We start from the raw sequence: 25307 nt of genomic DNA, 5'->3' as shown, positions 1-25307 counted from the left end.
GCGAGTCCGCATGGGGCGGCTAAATATACTCTTTGCGCTTGACTTTCATGAGGAAGCGCTCATGTCTCTTGGAGCTGCAGCGGTTTTTTTCCTCGACCTATCTTCATCCAGGTGACACATGGCAAAGGGTGGTGGCCTCAGAGTGCCGGCCAGGACCTACAGTCGCTTCTCCTGCCATAACTACAAAGTGGTAAGGAAGCCAAGATTGAAGGGGGAGGGAGCATATGAGGAAAAGCTACAAGTAAATATTTTTACGTACCGTCTTCATATCCTAAGTGACTGGTAATTTATCATGAGGCTTTGTTGCTTTGTAAGTGTTAAATAAAAGAAATGATAGGCTAGCTTGCCTTCACAACAATTATGGAGAAAGAGAGGAAGGGTCAGCTTGAAATAGAAATATTGAGGGTGGAGGCCGTTCCAGAAGCAGCCAATTATTTGTTTTTTAATAGAAACTCCCTGGCGGAGGCAGGTAACAGACACTGAAATGGAATTTCATTTGAGCTCACAAATGTCCAAATCGTGCTGAGTGAAAAGAGTCATTTGCTGAGAAAATGAGTTGGAGAATGAACAGTTTGTTGCCCACAATGAAAGCCTCTTGTGAGAGATAGCCCATTTTACCACTTTATTAAGTGTGCTTCTTTCTCATGTTAGAAGACTACTAGATAATGGTGTGTAACATGAAAAACGTCTTCGCTAATCCGCTGTACCTCGAAATTAGTAAGACTATTAGAAGAAGAGAAGAAGAGCCACAAAACCTATCAACATAATGGTTTTCTGGTAGATCTGTGCTGTTAATACATGAGAGAAAAGTGCAGCGGTAGTGTTTTGTGCTCTCGTCATTTGAAAATGAGAGAAATGTAACTAAGGTTTTTTTTTGGGGTGGGGGAATGCCTGGGCTTGAACATAATCACAACCATCCAGTACCGTAATGCCAATAATGAAACAGTTGAAGAAACTACAAGATCCCTACAACATGCTGTCTTTCTGCAGTCTGGCATGTATAAAAATGGACAGTGTGTGATATATTATTCAAATGCACTCATTGGCCACAACATTAGATACGCCTGCATAACCTGACAAGAGTCAAAACTCAAGCTGTATCAAACATTGTGCCTTTTAGTGAAGTGTAGAGCTCTGCCAAGGCCTTGCAACGGCCCTGTCAGTATCGTTTGACTAAATATGTATGCCATGCTGGGTGATATGTTCCACTCCATGCCTTTTAAGTGGCAGTAATGTGCCTTATAAAGGGGCTGACAACTGCCAAGCTTTTTCACCATAGCTTCATTTGCTTGTTCTGGTGCTTCACTAGTTCCACGTGGGCTCAATGCCAGTAATTGGTCACCCAACATCTTTATCTGAGTCTGTATCAAAATCCAATGGGTTTTTCCTAGTGCTTCAAAGTTTGGCGGAACTAGGCCATGTGGTTTTTGTGTGAACATAACTGAGGGTGCACTCACACCAGCTAAAGCACACTTGGCCCTTCAAGTATGGACTGCTTGACTAATGTGGGCACTTTGTATTGTGCTCAAGCATAGTACACTTACCTGCTCAGGCACGGCATGGAGTTCTGCCATATCGTAACACAAAGTGATGATCTTCAGTATGCAAACATACTGAAAATTGGGCTTTACTATAATACCGGACAACTAGCCCAGTACGAGTGCACCCTAAAAAACAAGTAGAATAAAATAGAATAGAATAGAGTTTATTGTCACGGTCACCAGAACAATGAAAATCAGTTCGGCATCTCACAATTTGCAGCACTGAGGTAAACAATCACAAACAATTGTGATCAAAGCAAGACTTTTTGCCATGTGTGGCAACTTTTGATACACTCTCAGAGGTATTAATTTTAAACGTGTTTATAGTTGTGTTGGTAGTTTGCAGTAGTGTCGAACTGCAGAACCGGTATATTTGGCTGCCATGATGTTGAGGGGGAAACAAAACTTTTTCCTACTCATGCTTCTGCCTCCCCTTCAACTCAAGGGCAATCTTTGACTGAGATACCTTGTTTCCTCGCTCATGCCGGGCATACCCGCAGTGCAGACCCTCTAAGCGTGCGTCATGAGGCTCCGTATCTCACACCATTGGGTGACTCAGCAAACAGGGTTAGCGGGTGGGTGCTTGGATGTGAGGCTGATTTGCATGTTTGTGTCTGAATGAATGAATCATCAGTGCTTGTCAATAGATCTGAAGAACTCAAGTAGACATTGCCAAGTATGAGTAGGAATTGTTGTCCACTCATTTTCTTGCTTTGTTTAGAAAATTATCATAGATAGGGAACAAACGCAAATCGTATATTGAAAGACTTAGTGACAGTCCTGCAAAATGGTGCAAAACTTGGCAAAATGTTCATAGGAAAAAGTCCCAGTGCATGAGGTCACTGCATGACAGTTGCCACAAGGTTGTGACGTGTCATGTTGCTGGCTTTGATCAGAATCAGAATCAGAATCATCTTTATTTGCCAAGTATGTCCAAAACACACAAGGAATTTGTCCCCGGCAGCACAACGACTCCACTCTCCAAAAAGTGAGGAGAGGTTTAAGATTACTGTGATAATGGTGGGATCCTCCTATATGAGCATATAACATGTACAGTAGCTGATTGTATTGATATGAGAGTTGTTGGTATCACCATTATACATTTTTGTCATTCCCAAATTACTACTACTTATTTTGGTATACATTTTTGTTATGATACATTTTATTTAGCTAAGATGAGTGAGTAGTCAATGGAGTCAGCAATGCTTTCCATCTACCATGTCCTATCTTAATACAACTAGCAGGTGTGTGCTGACATGTATTTGTTTACATGGTTAATTTGTATTCATCACATTGGCTTAAGTGTAAGTTACACTTCACAACTTTAGGAGGTAACATCTGATGTTATCAAGAATGTCAAAACTGACGTAATGCTCCCGCTATGTTTTTTGTCATCTGCCTCCTGAGACATCCTCCTTTATCTCTATTCTCAAGCGCCTTTCTTGTTTTGCAAAGAAAGCAATACTTGACAGAGGTTTAAAAGCCAAATGTTGTGGCTTCCATCCTTCTTCTTAAACCCCTCGGCCAAGCCATGCTTTTGCTCGCCCCAGGCTATGTGACCCTCCTCTGTTTTTTCAGTCTGTGACTGACAGCCAACCATTTCACCTCGTTTTTAATTTCAACTCAACCCCTCTATTTACTGGCCTGAACTTACTTCAAAGGAAGCCAACACACACACAATGGCTGGTGAATATTGGACTTCCTTTGCTCCATGAGAAACTGAGTGTGTGAATTGAAAGCACTGAGCTTAATCCTGCAGTGAAGGATTTATCTTACCCTGCTTGCCTTTTTCTAACAAGCTGTTACGATTGAAACATGGTTCCTATGGGTTGCGTGTGTAATGTGCGGTCTTGTGCCGCAATAAAGTGAGAAGATGAGTGTGCATACAACATGTGAGGTGCTTTGAAGTGCACACCTGTTGTACACCATCTCCACAGCACTGATTCATCTGATGAGTAACACGATGGCAAAGCCAGGCTCTGTTTACAGTGTAAACACAGCGAAATAAGGCTCACAATCGTGTCACATGCATCACTGTGCATGTGCTGTGGCCATATGATCCTTCAATTGCTGCACATTCATTCAGCTCAATACCCTTGAATTACAGATGGAAGAAAGAAATCAGAAAATTGGAGGTTATACTGAGGTTCACTGAGGGCATAGACACAGGAGCGTTTCATGGGAGCTATCAGGTTAAATGTGTGTAACCTGCTAACTGGCCGTTATTTTAAAGTATGCATCTATAGACAACAGTTTTATCAGTGAACTCCCTGCACTCTGAGCTCATTTTGAAGAGATTGATGACTCTTTTTTTTTTTAAGCTTTGTAATCATTACTGCACTGCCTTAGCTGTAAAACATTATCTGCACAAAATATGCCCTTTTTTTGGGGGGGGGGGCAATATCTTTTTACCTCTTCACAAAAAAACATTTGCTGATATCAGGTCACTTAAACATGACCGACTGCTTAACTGTCATCTGACTTCATACGACAATTAGTGCAGCAAAGGAGCGTATCTCATTCATTAAACGGGCCCGGTTTTTAACAAACGATGCAGTGTGAGTCTACTTTCAAAATTAATGGCGATTTCATGGATTACATTGTGCATGTGAGATGGAGAAAGTATCAGATTTGCTACAATTGCGGGTGATACAGTGTGTGAGGTGAGGCTGCTGTGTACAATACTAATTATGCCGCAAATTAAGAAAACACAAGCACATGCACATGGTGTCTGTTTGTTGAAATAATCAGTTCTCTGGTGTGATGTTCTGAACTTTTCCTCGTGCTTTCCTCGTCTTCTTTTTAAATGTCCCCTAAATTTTGGAAAAAAGTACAATTAACATCCATTGATGAAAACGAAAGATAGCAAAAGGAAAAAGTGAGTTTGGTGACTAATTATGAAGGACGCTATTCAGATTATTCAGATGCTTGCTTTGCCCCCTCCCCTTCTCCCTCCAGGCAGTGAAGGCTCTTTTTTTGTCTCCAGAGAGTGATGTCAGCGTGGCCCATTGAAAGCAGCCACCGTGTGCTCCAAGATGAATGCCCTGGCTAAGCACAATGGCCCGGATTTGAATACCACGCAGATATATGCCAGATTGGGCGGCAAACAAAAGAGAGCAGGCTACTCTCTGCTCAATTCAACCATGTTGTTATTTTATTAGCGTCATAAAACTGTTTCCAACTTTTATACCGAATGTAGTTTTCAAGTGTTAATGGAGTTTGAAAAACATGCAGAGTGTGACAGTGCCGTGCCCTCTCGCCACGGGTTCTTTTTGTTGGCTCATAACTGAGCGATTGAGCTGTTGTGTCGCTTGTGTGTCCGGCTGCAGATCTACACAGACTGGGCCAACCACTACCTTGCCAAGTCAGGACACAAGCGTCTGATCAAGGACCTTCAGACGGATGTTGCAGATGGAGTGCTCCTCGCTGAGATTATACAGGTCGTAGGTAAGGAGAGGCAACTTTTCAATTGTTGAAAGAAATGTTAAACGTGACTTATTTGGTTTCACACTGCATTGTTGTTATTTGTAAACCACGATTAAATGATCCACTTTTAAAGGTTAGAATCCTCCCTTTTCACAAAGAAGCTGATGTGCAGCGAATGTAACTGTTTTACTAAACCATATGTGTTTACATGGCGCTGCTGCCTGTGAAAATCAGTTGTTGCATTCTTCTTTTGACCTTCACCCCGTCCATGTCAGCATCAGTCTTGTCAGTTCATCCGTCCCGGCTGTCATCTTGTCTGCCGCCAGCATACAGGCTGAAGTAGGCCGGCACCAGCTGACCGTAACTCGGCATGTTATAGCTGATTTGAGATTTAATATGATTTATTGTGCGCAACTCCTTACAGAAAAGAAAGAGTGTCATTCTTTGGTTAGAGTCTGCATGTGATTCTTCAAGTAAGAGTTAGAACAGACTCGCAAGCAGAGTGAAGAATTGGGTATGCTGTTTGTGTCATGTATTTTTATGTCACTTGCTTCGGGGGGGGGGGGGGGTCTGTTTGCATGACCAATCTTTTTGATGTGGCTGTGTAAATTGTTATGCTTGTTTTGCCAACCCCGGTGATTCCAAGAATATACTGTAGTTGCTATTACAGCAACATGCAGATAACATGCAATATAAACGATTACAAGATCAGTTTTTAAATCATGGTTTTTACAAATTGAATTATTAAGAATATGAATTCATTAATCAAGTAATTATTAAAAAGCAGTAAAATGATACAGTGATATATATACTGCTGATTTACAAATTTCAAATGTACACTTTGAATGTGCAGCAGTTTGCAGGTTTTCTCTTAGAAATGTTTTGACATGAATGATACTCTGCTGCCTTCGTGGATATGAAGCTACACTTCCTAATACTTATGGATGCAACTAAAGGGAAACATTTGTTCAATCACAATGAAATACTGTGTGTCTACCTCTCCACTAACATTGTCAAGACAATTTCAAAGAAACGGTGTTTCAGACAATGTTTTTCCGGTCTGTTTAGGAGGCTTGAATGCTTTCGCCCTTGTACTGCCTTCTGACATTGATTTTGCTTACTAGTTTACCTGCATTCATTTGTTGTCCCATGAACAAAATCCTTTTGATTTCAGCTCTCAAATCTAATTCTGTCATACAGATTCTAGAACCTTAAACTTTGATGAGCAATCAGAATTGCAAGTCTGAGGTTATCTGATGGTCATCACGCACAAGACCTCTTGCTGTCACCATAAAACCTAATCATATACTATAATTTGCCAAATTGGTGGAAACTTAATTAACACGATTAAATTCAAGAGACATTTACCACAGCATTGTGAAGCCACATTTCAAATGCTATGTACAATAAGTAATCCAATATTGATGACTGCTCTCGTCTCGACACAACAGGGACTAAAAACAACTGTTCACCTGCTCCCACCTGCCTTTCTTCTTGTCCAGTCTTTTAACCTTACACCACACAATGCTGGGGGAAATAGAGCTGTCTTCTGGTTTTGGAACGGTAATGCTGGTACATACCGAAGGTGGATTTGGCTCCAATTGAGCTACTTGACCCATCTTTTTTCAAACCTCCACTACATATTCATCAGTTCCTATGAGCTATCGTTAGTGGGACTGACTCTGTTTTGCCAATGGGAAGCAAATCATTATCTTTCAGTCGTGTACTCCAAAAATCCATCCTTGTGTTGCGTATGACGTTCTTTTTTAGGCGTGTGACTAGTTTTTGGCTTGCACTTTGCTAACATACAGTATAATTAGTGTAGGGGCTCAGTGTGTATCACACAATTAGTCACTGTCTCTTGTGACCAGGTAGCATCACCATTGGGCCCTTGGGGTTACAGTCGGGAAATATTGCAACGCTCACGTTCTGCATTTACTGCGTACACAATGAAAGCAAACCGTATTATGCTGACAAAGCAGGTATCAAGGCAATAAATGTATGGTGTCATTGTCTATAAATGGGGCACCTATAAGGGTGTAGCAGTTTATTATGGGAATGATGAGATACTGTAGTCAAGCATTCATACCTGTGTGTTTCTTCCTAAAGAAAATCGGTATTGAATATTAACAGCATGTACAGTATTAGAACCGATCAATGACTGTAATTGTTTTAACTTTGAAAAAAAAGAAGAAAGAATGAAAAGAAAAAGAACAAAACCAACTAAAGGCAATTGAAGTTGGTTATCATGAGGTCTTCTATCAATGAGAATATGTAAATTCATATCATATTATAAGAAGTCTTCTTACTTGATTTTCATTGGACACCAACGATAGTTGAAGCTTGTGTGTCAATACTGTATTGCAAGAGATAATGATAAAATCAAGTGTGATACCTGGATTGATATTTTTGTCCAGCTGCAATTTTGCCTGGTGTCTGTCGATAGCTACAATACATGTACATGCTATGCTGTGATGTGTTAAACGGCATCACAGTTCATTCCTGTCTTTCACATCTCACCATAGCTATTGCATCTCCCAGATTCACATGCAATGTCTGTGAATGGGAATGTCGTTACTGTATCAGGTTAAAATGCTGTTGATATACTGTATCACTGTCACTCTATGAACACACATTAGCGTGGTATTATGCTGGCAATGTAACCCTGTGAAAACAAAGGTTAAACAATTTTATTATGTTTATATTGCAACCAGAAACTCATGTTGAGGTATGCAATGTGTTTGTGTCATTATAAGTCTGATTGTGGGATTCACTATTTGCATCCAGTGTTACAGAACAGACTGAGAGACAGTTGCTCTATTCACATTTAAGACTGTTAGAGGAGTATATTTCCGCAGGATAGGTCGTATGTACATAATTTCTGAGCTGGACCCCCTTCTTTGTGTATGCTGCGCTGTTGGCACAGTTGTCAACGCTGAGCTGATGGCCCTGTCTCAGCTGCTGTGGGCTGGGCCTTTAATGGACAGGAGGAATCCCTGACATCACACGCCCCCGCTGAGAAGGCAGCAGTGCAGCACTCCCATCTCTGCCGGGTCCTCTGCAGTCCCATTCACATTTGCTGGGACCCGATAGACTTTCAAGTCCCAGCAGGCAGGGAGGCGAGGAGGGGTCAAAGTCATCAGCTGGAGCACCTCTGCTCTCCACACTTCACCAGAGAGTGTCTAGTTGACAAGTGGACGTCTTTACTGGGAATAAAAGTGAGGATTACAAGCACTGAACACACCTTTCTTTCTCTCCTTACTTCTCTGTCTCTGCCTCCTCTTTCTTGCTGTCTGTGCTCAGCCAATGAGAAGATTGACGACATCAATGGCTCCCCAAAGAGCCCCTCTCAGATGGTAAGTGATCCTTTAGTCTGTTTTGGCAGAATGCTGTGAAATTCACCTGGTTGCCTGTGAGCGTTTGTGTGAAAGTACACACCTCTTTGATGACGGGTTGTCACAGTAGTTGAGATTGGTTGGTAAATGTTATCCTTTGTGGTCTTGAAGGCTGCTGGCCATTAAAACAAAAGGCTCACACAAGAAGGTATCATTGACTTTAGTTTTGCTCATCTTATTATACTGTCTAGAGAGAACATTCCTCCCATCTTTAGTATATCGAGTATAAGCAGGAATGCTTGTGGCCACAGTTTTATAGTTTGTGCACAATGACGACTAAGATGCTCCTACTCAGATTTCAGCATTTTCCAGTTTTGTGTCCCCAGCGGGGAAATGATACAGGAGACCTGAGGCAGGGCTGCCCTCCGCTGCATGTGACGGGTCATAAATTGGGCCAGTGTGCCAGTTGAGGGGGCTATTTTTGGCCACCAGCCAGACTACTGAAGCCTCTCAAAGCACTAGAGAGAGAAAAGCACAAACACATACAAACACACACATGCATACGCACACAGACTCACACGCCTCCTTAGTTAACAACTGAAATGGGGGCAAAAGCACAGCTGATCCTTAATGCCCTCTTTGTCATTGAAATGCACACGTACACGTACACATACATATCTATATTTATCCTGTAGCTGTATCATATAGCTCAAATTCCATTGTTGTTGTATTCCTGTATGTCAGTTAAATTCCAGCCCTCTGTGTTGTTGCAACATCAAGACCCATTGAACCCTCTTGAAGTTGAATTCCATTTATCATCACACTTGCTCATCTGATAATAATTCTCTTTTTGCAATGCACTATTGCACCTTTCACAACATTATTATTACTTATTATCTCTCTCTTCATCAATTGGGACTCATCATCAAACCTAATCAAATCAAACAGAAGGTTCATGAAGGTAAAGACTGATTCCTTGGGGTGTAACAATTCGTTTTAGCAACGATTTGATTCGTATCACAATTCGTGGTTGTCAATTCGATTGAAGGACGATATTGATTTATTTAAAACGATGCAATGGCTAGAAATCAATTCAGTAACTTTTTAGCCAAAACTTCATCCAGTGTGACTGTGAAATAAATACCTGCATACTGGACAGTGTAGATGAATTTCTTAGATTCTAGTTATTTCTTGCCAGGGCATCCGATAAAAACTAATTTTGGTCATTAAATACTGTATAAAGATTTTCCTGACATACACTTTATTGCCAAAAGTGTTTGCTCATCTGCCTTCACTCTGATATGAATTTAAGTGACATTCCATTCTTAATCCATAGGTTTTAACATAAAATCGGTCCATCCTCTGCAATAATAACATCTTAAACTCTAATGGAAAAGCTTTTCACTAGGCTTAGGAGTGTTTTTTATTGGAATGTTTCCAGAAGCACAATTGTGAGGTTCCACACTGATGTTGGATGAGAAAGCCTGGCTCTCAGTCTCCACTCTAATTTATCTAAAGTGTTCTATAGGGTTGAGGTCAGCATTGTGCAGACCAGACAAGTTCATCCACATCAAACTCTCTTAACCTGATTTGTCCACTGATGGACAGTCGTGTTGGAACAGGAAGGAGCCATCTCCAAACTGTTCCCACAAAGTTAGAAATGTCCAAAATATGAGCCACTGAGCTCCAGTGAAATGAACTCTGAATGCTTCAGCATAGCAAGAGATATTTGGACTGTCAAACAGTTTAAAACCCTTCCTGTTCCAACATGTCTGTGCACCGGTGCACAAAGCAAGGTCCATAAAGACATGGATAAGAGAATTTGGTTTGGATGAACTTGACTGGCCTGCGCAGAGTCCTGCCCTCAACCCGATAGAACACCTTTGGGCAGGGCTGCGCAATTAATCGAATTTTAATCGTGATGGCGATTTTGGCTGTCACGATTTAATGAGCCTGATCATTTCAAATGTGGGCACCGCGGCATATGAGAAGTGCTTCATTTGCAGCAGTGCCCGCAATCCAGTCAGCCAGCCAACAGGGGTCGAATGTATGGTTAAGGCTTCATAAAGGGTCGTCACTGCACTCCCTGGCCAACTTCAAAATAAAAGGCAAAAATGGCATTCATGTCCAATGTAGTAATATATTGAGCTTTTATTTTGAAGTTGGCCTTCTCAGCACATTGGCGGAGAGGCAGCATGTCACAGAAAGACACTGCCTTGACTTCAACTTTTAGGCTGTCCTGACCGCAGTAAAAATGCCAGAAGTAAATAGAGAGTGAAATCACAGCTGTCGAGTTCTTTGCCGTTTTTGACGGTGCACAGCTGACCAATTGTCAAGCAGAACAATGGACAATTCACGATATTGACGACGGGGATTTTCAAATGAAAAGTTGGTGCTTACAGCCTAATGTTATTGTGTTTTATGCATAAATTCCATTTACTTCCATTATGTTGCAATTCGTGATTATACTTTGTAACAACATATTTGTTCAATTAGCCCTTGGTAAAGTAGAATTTTTTGGGGTATATGTAATTTTTATTATTCCATCCATCCATCCATTTTCTGAGCCGCTTCTCCTCACTAGGGTCGCGGGCGTGCTGGAGCCGAGCCCAGCTATCATCGCGCAGGAAGCAGGGTACACCCTGAACTGGTTGCCAGCCAATCGCAGATTTTTTATTATTATTATCTATCATATATTCTTATTAAAAGATTCATTTTGCACTGCAAGCTGTTTACATAATGTATTCTTTGTTGAAAAGTAGTACAATAAAAATAAGGATTTTTCCGCAACATGAAGAATAATCGTGATTCGTAATCATGATTACAATATTGATCAAAATAATTGTGATTATTATTTTGGCCATAATCGTGCAGCCTTAACTTTGAGTTAATTTCAAGTGGACAGTGAGCCAGGCCTTCCCGTCTAACATCAGTGTGTGACCTCACAAATAGGCTCCTGGAAGAATGGGCAAACATTTCCCAAAAACCAACCCGAACCCTAAACCTTGTTGAAAGTCTTCCGACAAGAGTTGAAGCTGTTATAGCTGCAAAGGGTGGGAATGGGATATCACTTAAAATCATATGTGAGTCAAGGCAGGTGAGCAAATACTTTTGGCAATATAGTGTACTTTCCTTTTTATGTTTCTTACTGTGTACCGTACTGTATGTGTTTTCTAATGGACTATGTAAAAATGTCTCCACTGTACGGAGCCCCTAGCGTTTAAGAATCCCTGTTCTAAACAGTCAAATACTAGTGACTAGAAAGTACTGTGATGTTTTCACGAGGAAAATCTTTTAGGAATAGTGTTGATAATACATAGCTAAATAATTAACAAGCCTGCTCTTTGTAGCACAAACGTTAGCCTGAAACAGTGTCCAGTAATTGACATTGTCAATGGTTCTCCTCTTGTTCACCCAAGTTACCCCTCCTCATACTCCTGTTGTTGCTAGCAGCTAGCGCATTAAGCTTAGCTAACCAGTTTGAAAGGCTTCAAAGTGCATGGCGAGTTGCCCCCGAGTCACACACACATCGTCAATGATAATTTCTCACTAGCCGCCTCCTCATCTGTTATCCACCAGACAGACCGACATCTTAAACAACAATAAAAGTGCTTAAAACTCAACACAACACACATACTGTGGTGTCTCGTCCAAACACTAGGGGGACCACGCAAAGAAGTGACTAGATGTGGGGCGTAGATTAGGACACAAGGGAGAAAATAGATGATGATGATGATGATGATGATGAAAAAAGTAGCGTTGTGCTAACTGCTCTGTGTAAATTGAAAAATCAAGCGACGTCAAAGGAATTGCAAGCATTTTTCTTGGAAATACAACATATACACACCTCCATATAAAGCCTGCCGTGCTTAAATCCAATGCGTTATTTCCTAGTATCGATACAATCGATTAATTACCTTTTCAAACAATTGAAATCGATGTATTTACATCCGCAAGGCTAACTTGCCGAGCCCAGATCGCTCCAGTTGGATTGTAGGGATATAAATCGTTACATCGATATAATGAATGAATTGTTACACCACTACTGTTTCCTATAATTTAATTTCTGGTGACCTTGGACAGTTTACATGATGACGGTCATGCTGAAATGATTTTGGAAGTTCAGATAACGATGTGGTATAGTTGGCAGTGTAACATTAAAAACACTACAGCGACACACATCGACCAAGCGCTGTTGAACAGACCTTATTTTAACATACAGTGCTGAGCAAACATTGTTGGCAACCATGAGTTCATCTTTTTAATGTCTTTTTCACAGCAGTCATTGCGACACAGTAAACATTAAATAATGGGACAGATGATAGTAGCAGGATTGTGCAAAAACATAAAAATGCACTTTTTTACAAAACTTTGTAAAGCTTCAGCACATGGGCTAGTGAATAACTCTCGATCAGGATCTAGTTAAGGGTGCCGACAGACTGTTTGAGTTAAATACTATATGGCATCAGGAGAACCCCCAGAATCATGGTTGAACTGCTCGGTGGTTTTTTATTCTCCATGTACCAGCAAGTAACTGCTAACTTTTTCAAAAAGATTTAAATACACTTCTGGTTCGCAATGTGTATTTATGTTAGTCTGGGAATCCGTTCTGAGTAGCCATGAATGGATGTTTTTTATTGTTGGATGTGAACAATAAACAGTCAGTTTGTCATCTTCTGATTTGAGTTTTGTGATATGAAGCAGGTTAACAAATGTTTGTGATGTCTATGGGTCTGTTTTGCTTAAAACGCTCTTAAAAATTGAGCCAACACAATACATACACTGACGCACACGCGCGCACGCACACACACTCAACTGAAGGGTTTTGTTGGCGTGGTGCAGAAGGCCGCGATTGCTTTACTTGATGTCATTGCTGTGGGGCTTGAGCTCTAAAAGCAACTGCCAATTACCAACACTTAGTTGGAGTTCTGTCTCTAAATGAATAACCCATGGAATTATGTTCTATCAATTGAATAAACAGCTTCACTCTGGTCTCTTTCATTAAATCATTATCATGCTGGCTATCCAAGATGAAGTGGCTATTTTTACAACTGTCACATCCTTGTTAAACGGAGTGCCATCAGCTGTCGTTCATTTGCCACCCACAGCCGGTCTGTATTTCTTCAACCTGAAGCCAGTGTTGACACTGAACTTTTAAAACCACACACACATGCGGTGTGTATTATCCAAAACATCGGATATTAAAATACCCACCTATGTTTTTATGTAAATTATAATTTTTTTAAATTCTTCTAAAAATGTTAGAACAGAAAAATCATAAGGGCAAAAATATTGGTACACTTCCAGGTGTGTAGCGTTAAAAACTATAAAGGGCCTTTCATTTTATATACTGTACCGCTTGTCCTACCGGTTGCAGGTGAGCAGGAGCTTCTGCCAGCTGTTTGGTGAGAGGCAGGGTATACCCTGGACCGGTCGCCAGCCAATCGCAGGACACATATAGACAAATGATCATTCCCACTCACATGCAAACCTTTGTCTGTTTAGATTCTTAGTCATCCAGGTCATGATAATGACAGTTTCACATCTTTGGGCAAATTAGAGTCTTCAATTAACCTAACATGCATGTTTTTGGGAAGGTGGGAGGAGGCTGCACAACATCTTAGTAGGATGAATTTTAAAATTCTGATGGCTCAAAGGAATTAATCCCCTCTTAATAAATGACTTGCATTGTGTTCCTAAGATGAGGGTCAGGAAAATGTCCTTTTGTGAGTGGAAAGAAGTGTTGGACTGAGCCAGAACCACACAGGTGGAACTAGCGTAATGTGTTCATTTGCCTGACTTGATGAAACGCAGAGACAGACAAAAAACACCTTTCAAGTCATGTTAAATGAAGATAAATGTGTTCCATTTTCTGTCAGGGTGGGCTTTGCTTGGAATGTGTCTCTGAGTTAAACTAACCAGACTTAAGCTTCTGTGTGTTGTCATTCTAAACCATCACACTGTTTTTGTCTACCAGGGAAGTAACCATGTTTCTTTTTGTTGTTGTTGTTTTTTGCTTTGTCAGAATCAGAATCAGAATCATCTTTATTTGCCAAGTATGTCCAAAACACACAAGGAATTTGTCTCTGGTAGTTGGAACCGCTCTAGTACAACAGACAGTCAATTTACAGAACACTTTGGAGACATAAAGACATTGACAAAAACAATTGTGCAAAAAGATGCAGAGTCCTCTAGCACTTAGAGCAGTTCGAATGACTAATATTGCAATAGTCTGGTGCAACGACCATTGTGCAAAGGGCGCTGAGACTGTCTGTAGTCAGGATAGTGTTGGTTGCAAACTCAAGAGTGGAAATTTACACGTTGATGCTGCTATATTGTAAATTTTGAGGGGTGATACAAAATGACCCAAAAACGGCTTTGGTAACCATTCTAATACACGGCTTTGACATTCACATTTTTGATACATTTCCTGCTCGGATCTCACCGTCTTGTTCAGGTATGCATAACGTTGGGCTGGGAGTATGCTCATAGAGAACCACCCGTATGTTGGAAAACTAGTTTTGTCAGCACTCATATAAACTCTTGTTTAGCGCTATAGGTAGTCAAAGTGCATTAACACTGTTTCCTCATAAACCTACTGATGAAACAGCATCAGGAGCAATTGGGGGTTCAGTAGTTTGCTCAGGGCACGGTGGACGACTGGTTAGAGTGTCTGCCTCACAGTTCTGAGGACCGGGGTTCAATCCCCGGCCCCACCTGTGTGGCGTTTGCATGTTCTCCTCGTGCTTGCGCGGGTTTTCTCCGGGCGCTCCAGTTTCCTCCCACAACACAAAAACATCCATGGTAGGTTAATTGACAACTCTAAATTGCCCGTAAGTGTGACTGTGAGTGCGAATGGTTGTTTGTTTGTACGTGCCCTGCGATTGGCTGGCAATCAGTTCAGGGTGTACCCCGCCTCCTGCCCGATGATAGCTGGGATAGGCTCCAGCAGTCCGCGACCCTTGTGAGGAGAAGCGGCTCAGAAAATTGATGGCTGAATGGATGGTTTGCTCAGGCACACTTGGTCACATGGTCACAGGGGCCGAGTGGTCACAGGGGCCACATGGTCACAGGGGCCGAGGATCAAACCCACAACCTTTGGGTTGGGAGACGACCACTCTACCACCTAAGCCATGGCACCCCATCTGGGTCGTGATCTCATAATGGAGTGAAATGTTCTAAAGTCTACTAACAGCTTGATCTGGATCATCATTGGCCACTGATGTTTCTTGTTAGCATTGATGTCCCATCATCTTAAATGTTGACATAAACATATCATACTACTAATACTACTAATAATGCGAGTAAAATACAATGCTCCCAGGGCTCCCTAGATGGTAAAGAATGTCTAATCTCAGTCAGATCCATCAGATTACATGAATCTTTCAACTTCCTAACATTGAATAAAAAGAGCATTCTTGCTGATGAAACATTTTTTTTAAACATTTCCCATCAGACTTTTCACAGCATCATTGTCCCACACAGCAGCTGGTGAGTTGATGGGAGGAGACGTTTGTTCCATGGCCTGCTGACTTTCTGGCCTCACGCTGCTGCTGGATGGATGTTGGAGCAGTGTTGGCCTGGTTTCAGATTTTTGGTCAGCAACATAGCAAACAGTTTATTTCCTTTACCTGTTCAGATTGATCAGCAATGCATAAAAATAAAATCTTTCTAGGGAAGTCTATTTAAGGGGCATATCGTGGCTGTTATTACCTACAATGTTCAGCTACCTCTGTGGCCTTTCTTATTTGTAGCTGCAGAGATATTAATACCCTGAAGTATGACATGGGTTCATTTAAGCAAGACTGGCCTGGTATTTATGTTTAGGTATCATAATGACACATATATCCTGCGGGCTGCCGGAAGCGTAGTGTAGCTTATTAGTAGGGTTGGGAGGGTTACTTTAAAAATGTATTGCGATACAGTTACTAGTTGCCTGTTAAAAAAAATTAGTTTGTAACATAATCCATGTGCCATAATATTAAAGTTATGTAACTTGATTACTTCTAGATTACTTCACCAAATACAGTATGCTAAAGAATAACAAAAGAAATTAAATGTCAATACGATATATAATGATAGATACTTATCTGGTCTTTCCAGTCTTATGACTGTTTAATATGTATGGTTTTGGAATGGTCAGGGCTTTCAAGCGCTTCCACACCAAACTTGTCCGAACATGCCTTTATGGATGTAACTATGTGCTGCACTGTGGGAGTCATCCATCACCTATTTGCACTGCTTATCCTCACTAACGTCACGGTGTGCTTGAGCCTATCCCAGCTGACTTTGGGCAAGAGGCGGGGTATACCCTGAACTAGCTGCCAGCCAATTGCAGGGCACAGAAAAACAAACAACCATTCAGAATCTTTATTTGCCAAGTATGTCAAAAAAAAAAAAACACAAGGAATTTGTCTCCGGTAGTTGGAGCCGCTCTAGTACAACAACAGTCAATAGACAGGGAACAGTTTTGAGACATAAAAACACAGTTGCTGAGAAATGAAAGGTTACCCATAATGTGGTAATGCCGATAAATGCTTTATTGTTATTTTTATTTTATTTTTTTTGGACAATTGTGCAAAATCATGCCAAGGCCTCTAGCAATTTAGTAAATTTAGCACTCAAATTCACACCTACGGGCAATTTAGTCTTCAATGAACCTATCATGCATGTTTTTGGAGTGGGAGGAAACTGGAGTACCCCGAGAAAACCCACACAGGCACGGGGAGAACATGCAAACTCCACACAGGAAGGCCAGAGAACGGATTTGAACCCGGAACCTCAGAACTGTCTGGCAGATATGCTAACCGTCCATCGTGCTGCCAGTGGGAGTCAATGAATACGAAATGTAATATGATATCAATGAAGTGGTAGTTGTAAGAAGTAAGAATGGAGGTGTAAGAATGGATATTATTCATTCATCTTCCGTTCCGCTTCTCCCCACTAGGGTCGCAGGCGTGCCTCTCCCAGCTATCTTCGGGCGAGAGGCGTCGTACACCCTGAACTGGTTGCCAGCCAATTGCAGGGCACATAGAAACAAACAACCATTCGCACTCACATTCACACCTACGGGCAATTTAGAGTCTTCAATTAACCTACCATGCATGTTTTTGGGATGTGGGAGGAAACCGGAGTGCCCAGAGAAAACCCATGCAGGCACGGGGAGAACATGCAAACTCCACACAGGGGGGGCCGGGATTTGAACCCCGGTCCTCAGAACTGTGAGGCAGATATGCTAACCAGTCGTCCACCATGCCGCCAGAATACATATTATCATACACTTTATAAGCTGTATATTCTTTGATGCAACACATGCAAACATCGGCAAAGTCGACGGTTCATATGTTTCTTATGTTTCACTGCACACTAGCTTCTGTCATTACAATAAGTCTGTCACTATTTTTCTGTTGAGCTGTACATTTATAATTCTGTACAGGTACAGATTAGTCCTCCATCATGTGACACAACTCAATAATATATATTATACTTTTTGAGAGGATTGATGAATACTGCAAAATGCTGTAAAATGTCCATCATTCCTCTTGTCACATATAAACTGCATGGAGCCCCATAATTTTGTCTTTCTTTTAGCCCACTTGTTTGCCTTGTGAAAACTACAGTTGGTAAACTTTGATCACACCAGGATCACTTGCTATGCCTTGTTTTATGGTTCACTGTGTGGTTGCAAAGGCCAACAAAGTGTGCGTGTGCGTGTGTGTACGTGTGCGTGTGTGCGTTTATCTATGATGCTCCTGTGGCAGTAGGTTTATTGTGAAATATGTATGTGCTTTTACTTTGAAATGAGACCAATCTGAAGTTTGCCAGTTGGCGCTAAACAGAGACTGACAAACACATGTACACAGCGGTGTTACCTTACAAGTTTGTTCTTTTTTTTATTCATTTCATTCTTCGTGGGATTGGATACAGCAGTTTAAAGGCGGTTGATTGATTGTGATTGCGGTTGGCTGTGGGGGTGAGTGCCATTGGCTGAGGTGTTAAAGTGTTCTGCTATGCCGCCCATTGATTGGACGCAAGACTAGTTTTTTTTACAGGTGTTAGTAAACTTCTGTAAAAGGAACTATGTGAACAGTTGCACAAAATATGCAGCCTGCATTTTCTTACAGCTGTGTGTGTGTCTCCGTATGCAGATTGCGAACATTGACATCTGCCTCAGTTTCCTGGCAGCCAAAGGAGTCAACACTCAGGGATTGTCTGCAGAGGGTAAGCTGGACATGGACATGTGCTTCTGTTTCCACTTAACCAACAGTATCACTCTTGAGTTGTGTGTAGTAAATTAAACAGTTTGGAAGGGAAGTCATATTGTTGTCATACGCAGCACATTTTGAGTAGGTTTAATGAGTACAGCATTCTTTCTTTTGTTCAGAATAACATCATGGCATTGCGTTTTTATTCTACTCATTTCAGTATTTTAATGTAGCAAATTTTCTGTCATCTGACCCTCAGAAATTCGCAATGGCAATCTAAAAGCCATCCTCGGCCTCTTCTTCAGCCTGTCTCGGTTTAAACAGCAGCAGCAGCAGCAGCAGCAGTCGTCCCAGAGGCACAACACCCAGCCTCGGAGCTCGCACCCTCCCTTGAGCCAGCAGAGCAGTGCCCCAGTTCAGCTCAGCCAATCTACGCATGGGACTCCTGCCCCCACAGCCCAGAAAGTAGCACAGGCCGAGATGCAGTCCAGGTGAGGCTTGAGTGTCATGTCAGAGCAGTCCAAAAGACTGGGTAGTATTAAAAATGGGTGAATGGGTGCAATCTCTGTCTTTATCTATCTTTATCTAGTCCATCCCTTTGACATATCTCTCTCTTCCTGCTCACACTTCTTGTCATTTATAAATGTGAACCTGACGTCTCATCCTCTTTCGCATCTCTTTTCTTCTCCTCTAGGATTGGCTCTCAGAGTAAACTACTCAAGTTTTCCCTTGGTCAGAAAAAGACCTCTAGGTTAGCCTCTACTGCATTCTTTAGTGTCCTTGCTCAACCTCTCTTTCCTCTCCCACATCTCCTGTTCTGCCTTGTTCCTGAAAAGAACTAGCATGGTCATTGCCCCTAATTAAGGACAATATATATATTTTTTGTCCCATAGTGACGTTCTTCTTAGTTCCTTGTCTCTGGTTAAGGGCAGTCTCTACCATGAGCACCATCTAAAATGCATGAGTGCTAGTTGGTAGAAGTGAAACCTTGGGGCCACGTTTTCGGACTCCTCTGTCTGTCTAGCAGCATGCCTCATTTGGCGGGCCTGCTAAATGGGCTGTGGAAGACCTTTAGATAACCCTTGAATAATTGTGCGTCTGCGTGTGTGTGCTTGTGTGTGTGTGTGTGGGGGGGGGGGGATTCACACGCAAATTCTGTCTTTTTGCATTTGCCTTTAGATCTGCATGTTCGGTCATATTATGAAATAGGTTGTTGGTTTTTTTGCATGCTGCCATTCCCACATTTTCAGTTTGCATTGCACCTGCATCCTGAACAAACTTCTCCCCAAACCCATGCAATTACTCCATCTTCTGACACAAAGGTATAACTACAACCTAAACCCATTTGATTGCGCCATTGCTCTCCATATTTTTTATTAGTTCTGTGAGCAAGTGTGAGTCAAAAGCTTAATAAATTACATATTTCTGGGAATAATCAATTTTTCACATTAACGCAAATATTTTTATGAAGAAGTAATTGTAATTTTTGAAAGTGATTTCCTGCACTTTTGATTATGAAGTATTTTTGTATTGTTTTTTTTCAGTGTGTTTAAAGAAAGTATGGCTAGGAATTTCATCAGCGTTAAAAAATATAATTATTTTTCATTCTTAATCCATTGTATCTTTTTCCATCGGCACCCAACAAAAGCTCTATCCTGCAGTAGGCCTAATTAAAGTTCAATGATTTCAGGCTGCTCATGACACTTATCTAAGCTCATTACTTTGCAAGGAGAATCTCTGTCCGTCAAAGTGAAAGGAAATTCGGAAATGAGAGTTTGATTAAATGTATAAAATTCTTATCAGCATCTTCCTGACAGATTCAGAGTGATGATGTCGTCATGATGAATTAACATTTCATTATGTTTCTGGCTTCAATAAATTGCAGACAAGAGAGGCACCTACATTTTGATACGGGTGTGTCACGTAGATATTCTGTCCTGTTTATTCTTAGTGTGGAAAGAAAGGTGTAACTGTTTTGATTATGTGCAAATCACCTACCCCAATGTTAAATATTAAAAAAAAACTTTGCTATAATATACATACGGCATGTGCTTACACTGCTTTTTGTATAATTTCCTACATTCTGAGTGGTTGCAAAAAGACAACATGCTCCCCTGTATACTAATTATAAGGGAAATTTCAACTGCAGTATCTACATGGTCCATACTTTTGATTATGCACCCATTTGCCAAATATCTTTGTAAATTTGGGATTTGTTGACTCAATTATCCCATTTACTTCATTCAGTTTTCTCTCATACTTATGCGGCATTTGTCAGACTTCCCGGTCTTTCAGCGAGGGTGTCCACTGCAGGCGGTGATGTCCCTCCACGAGGCTCGGTCAGCGGTGTTGGGAACAGACGCAGCCAGGCCTTCAGTGACCCTAAGACCAAAGCCAGCTCACAGCTGAACAAAGGTAGGCTTCATGTAGTGTACACCCGCAAGCAGTGACATGTCTAGTTTTTGGTTTGAGTAGCTCTGATTTTACGCTGAGATATCGAGTTTCATTACGCTGAGATATCGAGTTTATTAAAGGTATGAACCACAATGAAAGTAATACAATTCAAAAGCGGAAATGTATGGGGGTGGGGTATGTAAAACTCAAGTCTGAAATTCAGATAATTTCACCCATAGAAAACATGTTTTTGGTGGCAGTGTATGCTTCCAAACATCGTTTACCTAATTTTACTAGTTCGTCAGTCGCCACGTTGATGCTGCTGCTGCTGCTGCTGCTGCATACACAATGAGTGGCTTTAGTTTGCCGTACAGTAGTCATTTAAGTGTTTAAATAGCTTCTATTACCACTCACTGGGCTCATGCTTTATATAGACTCTGTGAGTGTTATCAGCGTAAACTCATTACCCTGCATTTAAATGCAGGGCTTTGACTATACACAAGACCAACACATCAAACGTAGTAAAAATAAATGTACTGTATATGCTGCTGTACTTGAGGTAAGGTGAAGTTGGTGAAGAATAGAATGCTTGTGGAAAGAAACTTTAAAGTTCTGGGGAATCTTCCATTAACTTGTCTATGTTGATGTGAGAGTTGCACCTTTGATTGGCAGCATGTAGGATGGTAATCACTTGTTGCCCCCCTTCCCTTGCTCCTCCACTTGGATATGCCAAGCACCTCCCCCTTAGCATAGACACCACGTCTCTCAGCCTGAGGATGGTTGGCCATGGTTTGGCACTCTGCTGCCCGCCCTCTCTCTGCTCTTGGACATCTTGCAGCACTCATGAGGTCTGTTCACTTATACTTGCAGAACGTTCAATTTCTTACCCAAGGTTAGTGAGACAGAAGTCCTTTATTAAGTTTTTTTTAGCATTGGCGGAAAGTTGAGTCAGTTTTACTGGTTTGTTGAAAGTGTTTTGTGACTTAACGGTAACATGTAAACAGAGCATAGTTTTTACAATTGTAAGTAGAGGTTTATTTTATTATTGATGACGTTTTGTTTATTTTTTTCTTAAGAATATAGCTGGGTTTTTACATTATATGCTCCAGACATGCTTGTTGTGAGTTGTTGCAGGTTAAGATGGTAGACACCTGCAGCTTGTATCCATTTCAGCTCCATGACATTGGCTCTGACACCAGAATAGAGTCACTTACCTTGTGGATGGACACAAGTGACAGTGGCTAGCCTGAGTCTTCTCGACACTGCATGAACACACAGTAACAGAGTCTGGGTGGCAAAGAGCGGTGTGTGTTGTGTCTGTGTGAGTGCACACTGATGTGCACCCATGCATTTGTGCATGCATGTGCATGTGTTTTAATTTGTTTCCCTTGCACAATGAATAGGCTTCTTGATGGGCTGTAACGTCACTGTTAGAGTTTATTCATGTGGAGAAACTCTTCAAAGTTTTTCAGTCTTCATACAAAGGCTGCCTGTCTCTTCCACTTTTGTGGGCACAATAACTGAGCAGTAAGAGAGGAGGAAGGCGAGCAAGAATCTGAAATCATGACGAGTAAGCAAACACCTACAACATCAAGCTTTGCGTTACACTGTAGTCAAAATCCACTCAATGTAATTAATCAATTGGGTTTGTGATGGATACACCTACTCTGTCTTAATTAATCTTACCAAAATACTATGATTATAACTTTAGCTTGGAGAATTTTGTGGTCCAGCAGGACTGTGAGCCAAGCAGGATTCATAAAGGTATGCTTGGATGGATTTAGTGTGGAAGAACGTCCCACAGACACACATCGAAATCTTGTCAAAAGTCTTCCTTGTATAGTCCTTGTATATGTCCGGTGTTTCAATACTTTTGCCTATTTCAAAGAGGTAACCAAGCTTAAAACACTTGTCACACCTCTTCTGCATTCTCTGACTGCCACGTGTGAAAAATCTTACTCACACCTTGTTTGGCCTTCTGTATGTGTGTGAGTAGTATGTCTAAGTAGTGTGGGACTAGCATTTTGTGGTCACTAACTGACTCGTGACCAGTATGACCATGAGAGGACCTGGGTCGCTTCTGATGTCTAAACAGTGTCAGGCGATGCTAACTCTAACGTATTTATTGCTTGTGTGCAACATTGGTCACACACAGTTCCAAGGCCTGCAGACGGTCGGTCTGGCCACCAACCTTGCAACGGTTTGGGGATTATACAGTTTGAAGTTACTGTACACAACACAATGAATCCTTAAAGTTAACATTCACATGCATGCACATGTTGACACCAAAATGAAATTACATAGTTTTAACACACCATAACACAGTGCGACAATAGGTCAGAGAAAAGACCTTTGAGAAGTTGTTGACCTGAAATGCCATGATGTTATCAGGAAGCCGTGAGAGGACAGGCCTGCTGGACTGTGAGACCTGTTTTATACCCGGCAGGAAGTGTAGTGATTTGCCCCAAGCTATGCCTCTACTGTCATTGTCAGCTTTTTATTTTAATTTCTAATGACTGCTGTAATTAAGCTGTTGAGTTGTAATTCTTTCAGCATGTCTTGGCGGAGTTGTTTATTTTTAGAATTTGCCCCAAAGCTGGACAGGGTCATGAGGTCACGGGGATGGGGGATGTTACAGCCATTCTTTTTTTTGTTGAAAAGAAAAAAAAAATGGGGGTTGCTTCCTCTCACTTATTTTGGCTTATAATAGAGAGCTGGTTTGCCAAAATGCAGCAGGACAGAAACAGAAAGGTCAATTACGGGAGGTCTTTCCTTCCAAGTGAACTTCGTACCCACCCCCAGGTCCCCCAAAAAACTTGTTTCAAACTGCCTGTCTTTCCTGCAACTATTTTGTTGAATATCTTAAACAACCTTACTTTAACATCATCATTGCTTTAGCTGTCATTTATTTTTGGTCATGTGAGCTGGAAACCTTAATCCCAAGGTGGCATTGACTTTTAAATTAGTTTATGAAGCATAACTGTTTAAATCCATTACTTACGGTCGCGTTTGACCAAGCGTGTTGACGATTGGTCAGCGCTCTCTATACTTGGCGGCTTAACTGGAGCAGTACTTGATGTTGGCTTCAGTCATGACAACATCCATTTTCCCCCAGTGTCCACAATCTCTCCATGACTCCAGCTCCAAGTTGAGCCCATTCATGGCGAGCGCAGACCGAGCCCTCTGACCCACATCAAAGTTTCACTCATCAGAACCTGCCTTCCCAGTGCCTTTTATTCCCATCTGCCTGGTTCATAATCACAGCTTGTGCTCCTCTCATTCAGCTGCTTCCAGTGGGATGCCACCAATTAGCAACCTGACCCACTTTCACTATCGCTAACTGCTAGCATGGCTAATTGGGCACCTAAACACTTCCTGATGGCTGCATTGTTTCGGGCTGCTCTCACTAACTGCTAAACAGAGGGTGAGAGGCAAGCTTGCAAGTGGGCGCCTATTTGCAATTATAGTGAATAAAAGCAGTGTAAAAATAAAAGGAAGACGAGAGCAAAATGAAAAACAGGTATGCAAGTCGGTCAAGTGTTTAGTGTGCTGTGCAAATGCCGACTTAATTGCACTGTTTGTTTATTCATGCAAAACAAGACATACAGCCTACTGTATACTGCACTGGAGCTGTGATGAATGATTGTAGCCAACACTCCCTCCCTCTTGTTGGCCATTGGTGTTTGAATATTCAAATGTTGCTGCTGCTGGTAGCTCAGCTCTGCACACGCACACAGACGACCTGTGCAGCCCTCAGGACACTTCATTTCTCTCAGCCAAGAGATTGTTGCCGTTTTCTTACTCTGGCAGTTCTGGGTAAGTTGAGATGCAGTTGAGCTGTACCCACATGATGCAGATTTGTCCAAACTTTCTTTCTCAGATGATAACTTTTCAGCAACAGTTGACTGGACTATGTTGACACTTTCAACAGTGGTAATTTCAAAGTTTTTTGCTCTTTTTCTGAAGGCTTACATTTTTTTTTTAGGATTTTAAAAACAATTGGGCAAGAAGAGAACAAAGCACTGAGAGATGCTTGACAAAAACAGTCCTTATAAGTGCAAGCCTAGTGAGGACAGCAATGTTGCTCTTGGACTCAGCCTGTTTGGCCAGACTTTAAAGCACTTGGGACTGCTCTTCATTGTTTTTTAAACACTTTGTGATGGGATCCTGTCATTGTTAGTGCAAAGGAGGTTTTAACCGTTTTGGTGGCTTGCTCAAAGGAAAATAATGGCATATTTGGCAGCACCAGCTCAGGGCACCTCCAGGCCTTATAAGGCCAGTATGAGTGGGGTAAAATAAAACTGTCCTTCAGCATCTTGTTTTAGCCCCTGAGAATTCCATCCACACTTATTCTTCCAATGTAAACCTACCACAGCTCTACCGTTCTATATTAATGTGTTACATGT

General features: G+C 41.5%; 1 protein-coding gene across 3 annotated transcripts in view; it reads left to right on the top strand.

Annotated features, from left to right (window-relative positions):
- The window catches only part of nav2a (neuron navigator 2a), a 112436-nt gene that overhangs the window by 15031 nt on the left and 72098 nt on the right, over window positions 1-25307 (top strand). The window contains exons 2-6 of one of the 3 annotated variants that reach the window (XM_061670109.1): window positions 4871-4988; window positions 8271-8323; window positions 18451-18523; window positions 18767-18998; window positions 20786-20922. In XM_061670109.1, the coding sequence (XP_061526093.1) occupies window positions 4871-4988; window positions 8271-8323; window positions 18451-18523; window positions 18767-18998; window positions 20786-20922 (613 nt within the window). Of the gene's footprint in view, window positions 1-4870; window positions 4989-8270; window positions 8324-18450; window positions 18524-18766; window positions 18999-20785; window positions 20923-24656; window positions 24718-25307 lie in introns of those variants that run through there. The other 2 variants (XM_061670107.1, XM_061670108.1) reach the window with 2 other exon arrangements.

This window comes from Phycodurus eques, chromosome 2 (genome assembly GCF_024500275.1).
Source record: "Phycodurus eques isolate BA_2022a chromosome 2, UOR_Pequ_1.1, whole genome shotgun sequence".
In the NCBI taxonomy this organism is placed as follows: Eukaryota; Metazoa; Chordata; class Actinopteri; order Syngnathiformes; family Syngnathidae; genus Phycodurus; species Phycodurus eques.
This window is presented reverse-complemented; position numbering and strand designations above follow the sequence as displayed.